This window comes from Uloborus diversus, chromosome 2, assembly GCF_026930045.1.
Source record: "Uloborus diversus isolate 005 chromosome 2, Udiv.v.3.1, whole genome shotgun sequence".
Classification (NCBI taxonomy): domain Eukaryota; kingdom Metazoa; phylum Arthropoda; class Arachnida; order Araneae; family Uloboridae; genus Uloborus; species Uloborus diversus.
Genome location: NC_072732.1, coordinates 114,669,915 through 114,676,561, shown reverse-complemented (window position 1 = coordinate 114,676,561; position 6,647 = coordinate 114,669,915). Strand labels below are relative to the sequence as shown.

Genomic DNA, 6,647 nt, shown 5'->3' with positions numbered 1-6,647 from the left:
ACATGTGATTAAGAAAAATATAAGCAGGCAAAAATAACTTCCTTTTTCGAACTATCTTGATAACTTTAAATATCATATAATGTTATGAGGTATGGATTTTACTTATTAATTAAACTTTAAATCTTCGCTCTCCACAGTTCACTTATGGTTGATTACTTGAGTCAAAATCGAATGACTAAACATCAGGGCACCCCCCCCCCCCCCAAGAGCAAAAGTGCATTCTTCCATAAATATCTCAAAGACCCCCTCCGAAAAAAGCAAGAGCCCCCCAAAACGGTGAAATACGCCTCAAACTCCCCCTAAAAATTTCATACAAATTTGGCACAGTCTGCGCCATGACCCCCCCCCCCTTTCCCTAGGTGAACATCCCTGATAAACGTTAGTAACTAGAAAGTCGCCCGTCAAGGTATGACGAGTGAAAATTGTTTCTAGTCTTTTAAATTTGAACGAAGCAATTGCCCGTTTGGTGATATTTTAATACATATTTGAAATTTTAGCCCTAACTCCAGTGGGTGAACTCGAAACTTCAGTCGATAGCGTTGATTGTTGATCATTTTTCGTTTCTTTATTCCCCTGAAATGACACTGTCTTACCAATAAAACTGTTAAGTTGCCGAATCCAGTTCAGCCTTATCACAATAAAGTCTTTCCCTGCATGTTAAACATTATCAAAACATGTTATCAAATAATCATGCTGTGGAAAATTATTTGATTTGGAATGGCAACAGCCATTCAACGCTTCCTGGCATGAACTCGAATCAAGAGTTCAGTCGCCACTGAATCACCGTTCGATGAATGTTGAAATTCGATGCTTTTGATGTGACGAGAGTCACCCCTTTTGATGGGACTTATGTTCCCAATTTTCGATATAAATTATGTGCACTGTATATACGTTTCAACTAACAGTTCTTAATTAAAATGTTTTTTCTAACCTTCAATTCGTTTGTCGATTTTTGAATTTGATGTGGCAAGTGTTTACCCATTGAATCATAAACGATACATGCCATGGCACGAGTTTCATTGTTGAAACACGCGGGTTACTCGATCATCGGTTATTATTTATATAAGGATAGTTTTAAACTTTAAAAATTCCAATTTTCTCAAAGTTCTTGGTTTCTTACCTAAAATTCTAGGTTTTTTTCTCCCTTCGCTACAATTTTCTATGTTTTTTTTTGAGCAATTACAATTGCTTATTGTTCTCACTTGATGGTCTTTGAGGTTCGGTTCCTATTTCAGTTTGGGGGCCTCTGCAGCACTCCTGCCCACCGTCCTCTGCAGGCGCGGCTCCTCTGATTCTGAGCACGTTCCCCCGGATTCTGCTTCTCCTGGTCGGTGGCGTCCATGTCCTGCACACTCGCTCACACATACACATACACCTACGTGCATACACACAGGTTTACACACACACACAACTATACCAATGTAACCGCCCAGGATGAGGGGCAGGCTTGGAGGAACAGCAGCCGTTTCTAGAAACAATAACTCCAATGAGTAGGGTCCTGTCGCAACTCGTAAATGCGAAACACATAATTTGAATTCAAAATGTCAGATTTCAAATTAATTTATTTTTTTACAACTCTACATACAATAGAGGACTGCAAACATGGAGCTTTACCTCCGCAGCTGTCAGAGCAAGTGCTTTCCGCCGCTGGTTATCGAATGTCGGCTCTGCCGCTTTAATAAATGGCACCATTACTTTATGTGGAAATGGCAACTCTTCTTCCTTTAGAAGAGTGATTGACAGACAGTCGAATTTGATGTGTACATGAGGAGTGTTTCAAAATAAATTCTTGTATTAATACTGAACTTTGAAGTATTTTCACCCTGTTTCACTCATTTTCCTTTGTTTCGTAATGGATGAAAACTTGAATTCTATTGGTTCCGAAGAGGTTTGCTTTTTATTCGTTTTAAATTAACCACATTTGTGACATACTTAATAAACATTCAGAAGAATTTCAAAAGTTTTAGCCAGAAAATATATTCTAAGGTGCATTTAGGATTATATTGCAGGCACTTATCATGTTTTAAATTGCTAGTTTAGTGTTTCCATGGAAACAAATTCTGCTAACTTTATATATAATTTTCTTTCCCGAGTTGAGACCTTTCAATTGGCAACTAAAAAATATAATCGAAATGATAAGTTAGGTTAAATGTTAGAGCTCTCAACAGGAAGTGATTTGGTAAACAAATGCACTAAAACTCCGAAGGAGGTGCTGATAAGAAATCAATACAGTTCTACACAAACACTGAAAATAAAAAGCAGTCTGTTAATTTTAAAAGTAACATGGGGCAGTTCTCAAAAGGTGGGAACAAAAAAGTTAACTTTGAGCAATTTCAAAAATTTTCGAATTTGACATCAATTTTGATTTTATTCTATAGTATGCATACCTAGAACACAATATATGAACATGAAAAGACAGCAGGTATTTGTAAAAATTGTTAATTAGCAAATTAAATCAGCAATCTGTAGGTAACAGATTTTGGACATTGTTTTCCTGTAGGTAACGGATTTTGGACATCATCATAACGTAAGTTTCACCATTTTTGACAATTGTTAATCTGATTTTTAACTTTTCCAATGAAAATTTTATTTACTACTTTTTAAATTTTGCAATTTAATAATAAAGAGGATATTAATGAAATACTTGAATGGCTATACAGTGGCTCCCAAAAGTCTTCGTACACCTACGTTTTTCAACGAAATAGGCCCCAATCCATTGGTTAGAATTAATATTTCGGAATAGGTATTTATTTATAAGATGTATGATTAATTTTTACCAAAACTACATGAAAAGTTTTTAAAAAAAATAAAATTTAATTTGTAAAAAATCAAAAACCAAAAAGTGCCGGAAATTTTATCTCACAAAAGTCTTCGTACACTTTATAAAATGTCTATTTATTATTGAATAATCTAACTTTTTATTAAGTTATTAATTAGTAGAATATCATACAGTATACATAACACCTTTTAAACGTCTGGGAATTGATTTCAATCTTTTTCTTTCTTTTTTTTGCGTAATTTCTGAGTAAGTGTTCAGCCATACTTCGAGTCTTACTGTTTCTAGCTCTATTTTCGTTTTAAAGCCGTATTTTCCTAATCTAGCCTATAGATATCTCTAAATACATTACATTAAGTTCAAATCTGGAGATTGAGGGGGTTTTTTCTGAATTTTAGGACGATTTTTGAGGTACTAGACGCAAACGTTGAAAACCGAGTGCTTCATATCGTTATCTTGATAAAAAAACAAAGTTGTTTCCAATAACCAAATTTTTGATTAAGAGTTCAAAATTGGTTTTAAAAATATTTAAAGGAACAGTATGATTCATTATTTCATAAAAAAATTCCAAACTACCAAGTCCTGATGCTGATATGCACCCTCACACTAGTACACCTCCACCGTCGTGATTAACTGATACAACTAAGTTCTTAAGATTAAGTTCCTAATTTTTTCTTCTACTTACAATTATGCAACAATTTAAACAAAAATGTTGAATTCATTTTTATCTGTAAACAAGACGTAATTCTAAAACGTTTTTAGCTTATTTATCCTTGATTTTGCGACGAAAAGCGTAAGCTTTGTGTTTTTCGTGCGAACAAGAAAATTTCTGCGGGAAGAGGCCCCATTTAATCCAGCTAATCAGAGAACTTGGCGAAAAATTTTAGGTGAAAATTAAACGTAAAATTTTTCTTTTAACTCTGTAAAAACTTCTACAGCACTCAAATGAGTATTTTTTATAATTTTTTGAGGCTCTCCTCTGATATGCCCCCCTCTTGGCGAGATTTTAATTTTTCGCTCGATACGAAAATCGCCAATAAGGCGATAACTTGGCAACCCTGGTTTTGCAACTTGAACGCTGGAAAGTAGTTTCTCTAAGTCTGTTTTTGCACGTGTATGTGTTTTAGGAGGTAGGTGCTCATATGTTTCGCTCTTAGGGAGATTTTAAGTTGAATACTCTAAAATAAAGTTTCAATTCAAACTTTATTTTAGAGTATTCTTTTTCTTGTTGTTTTTTAATGTTAATTTAGTTGAATTTTCTATTTTAATTATGAGTTCGGTTTGTGATGTTGTCCAAATGTATCAATAGAAATTTTTGAATGAATCTTCTTTTTCGTCAGGTCGTCCAACGTTTGGACGTACCGGAGTCCTAAATAGATTTTTTATATTTAAACTAATTGAAAATAAAGAGGTTAGGTAAGTGAACATATTTTGAATTATTGTGTTTTTAGTGTGTTTCTGGTAGTTTGTATTTTGGTCTGGTTGGCATTTTTGTAGCACAAAAATGGTGTTAATTTCACATAAAATCTGTGACTTTATTGTATACTGAACGGAGGAGATCTGTGACTTATATCCGACTGTGATGTATATTAAAAGTCGGAGTACTTTCGTAATGAGACCGAGGGCTCGTATCCCGGAGAAACAACGGAAAAAAATTAATGCATTAATTTCATTAAATAATTAATGACATAATTTGAATTTTTCCTGTTGGCGCTAAAAAAGCATCGCTAAGAACGATGTATGACATATGACGTCATACATAGTTTTCTTGGCGACGCTTTTTTGGCGCCAACAGGAAAAAGTCGCCAAGAGGGGGGTATATCAGATTTGTTCCTTTTTTGAACTTTAAATCTCTGATCACGTTTTGTCAACTTTGCCGGTTGACCTTTTCTTACCTTGTTTTCGGTCCGATTCCTTTGTTTAAAGCATTTTATCAAGCAATCTACTATACAAACAAATAAATTAACTAATTTAGAGTCATTTCAAACCAATTTACCGCAACTGTGGGAAACATTCGAATTTTGAATGGTGGTTGCGGTTTTTTACGAATACCAGCGATTTTATAGCAGTAAGCACAATATTAAGAAATAAATAAACAAAAAATTAAAGCCAAATGACTTATAAGGGTCAACACAATGCAAAAATAATAATAAAACGGCATATGATAATTTTAATCATGAATTTATTCGAAAATATTTGAGTGTACGATGACTTTTGTGGCGTGGTATTTCTCTGTCTCTTCGTTTTCTGACCCATTTCAAAAAGTAGATCTGTTAATATTTTGAAAAAACCAATGGGTTGTATTTAGAATGACACAGGAATGATGTGAAAAAATATTGGACTCCATATTCGAATTCAGTTTCGAGTTATTTTGGTTTTATTAAAAAACTTCAAAGTGTACGAACACTTTTGGGAGCCACTGTACATGCTGCTCCTTACATTTAATAAAGTTTTGGAATGATTTTGAAGAAATTGATGCAAAGTTAAAAAAAAGCTTCAAATTAAAAATAATACAATCGTAAAAAGTGACATCAGTTTTAATAATGAATATTTTTTCTAATGTCATAAGAATTAAAATGATGTCTAAAAAAATTATTGAAGAAAGAAATTCGTATTTCTATTTGGAGATCGTTAAATTATGTTTCCAAAAGAAAGAAGAGAAAAAGAATTCTAAAATAATAAAAGCGGAAAAAAAAAAAATTGCTAGCGCAGGTGATAAAGTCGCCAAAACTGGTACAGCTGACGATAAACTACATTTGTCAAATTGGAATTCCCCTCTGGTAACCTTTAGCTTATCGTATACTGTGTTGTCGCCAACGGAGGTTTGCTTGGCGATTTTAGCGCAAAATGGCTTTCGGTTCGATCATAAGCAGCCATGTTTCTACTGTAATTTATGTATTGTTCAATGTGTAACATATTAATTATGCAGAATACCAATGGATTAAAGAAGATAACATTATAATAACGTTTTTTATTGAGGTTAGAAGACAGTAGATCATCAAAAATTATGAATAAATGGACAGAATTATCGGCGTCAAGATCGAACGCCATTTGGACATCTCACATGTACGTTTAAAACAAATTATTTTTCTTCTAAGATACTGCATAAAAGCTTATGAAAACACTTTTAAACAATTAAAAATTGATTCCGAGGCTCGATAAACACCTTTAAAATGAAAACATCATATACTTAGTTCTCAAAAAATAGCATTGTAAAGATCGTAAATTTTGGACATGCATCAAATTTCAAACTTACTATTTTCTAAAATCATTTACAAAGTGAATAATCTATCTTTACTTTTGTTATTTGTGTAAAATATTAACAAAAAATTATTCAGTGTAAGATTCATACCTTTAAATTTTTTTTGAAACGTATGGAAATAATTTTAGAAAATTTTTCTTTAATGGTACATTTGCTCAGTTAACGTTTTGGTATGTCCAAAATTGCGCCTTTTAGCAAAGAAAATATTTTTTAAGGGCATTTAAAGCATTTTTTCCATAATTTATGTCAATTCTTGTCTCTATACAGTATTATAATTTAACTCAAAAATTTTTGAGTTAATTAAAATGAAAGTTATTTGGTGTTGAAGCTTCAAAGTTGAGGTCTGTGTTTGCTCCCACCTTTTGAGAACTGCCCCATGAGAAAAAGAATTAAGTATGCATACAAGATAAAAATGAATCCGGACTAAACTACAAAGCCATATTAAAGAAATGCTTTTCAATTTTCTTCTTCAAACTTTAATTTCTTTATTAGCTGCGTTTCCCAGCTTTGCACGGTCTACCTCGAAAATAAACTTCTCATCATGAGACACAGGTTCAACAATCCAGCTTCAATTAGCGAAAAGAAAAAAGGTGTAAAATTTCCCATCAA

At 32.9% G+C, this 6,647-nt stretch overlaps 2 protein-coding genes across 2 annotated transcripts in view; both read left to right on the top strand.

Annotated features, from left to right (window-relative positions):
- The first annotated feature begins 1,723 nt into the window (after nucleotides 1–1,723).
- The window catches only part of LOC129215999 (dynein light chain Tctex-type 1-like), a 29,719-nt gene continuing 24,795 nt past the window's right edge, over nucleotides 1,724–6,647 (top strand). The window contains exon 1 of the mRNA XM_054850134.1: nucleotides 1,724–1,888. Coding sequence (XP_054706109.1) covers nucleotides 1,853–1,888 — 36 coding nt within the window. The 5' untranslated portion in view covers nucleotides 1,724–1,852. The remainder of the gene's footprint in view (nucleotides 1,889–6,647) is intronic.
- LOC129215998 (protein FAM89A-like) overlaps nucleotides 2,323–6,647 on the top strand; it is a 260,114-nt gene continuing 255,789 nt past the window's right edge. Inside the window, exon 1 of the mRNA XM_054850133.1 lies at nucleotides 2,323–2,527. The gene's annotated coding sequence lies outside the window, so the exon portion shown is untranslated. The remainder of the gene's footprint in view (nucleotides 2,528–6,647) is intronic.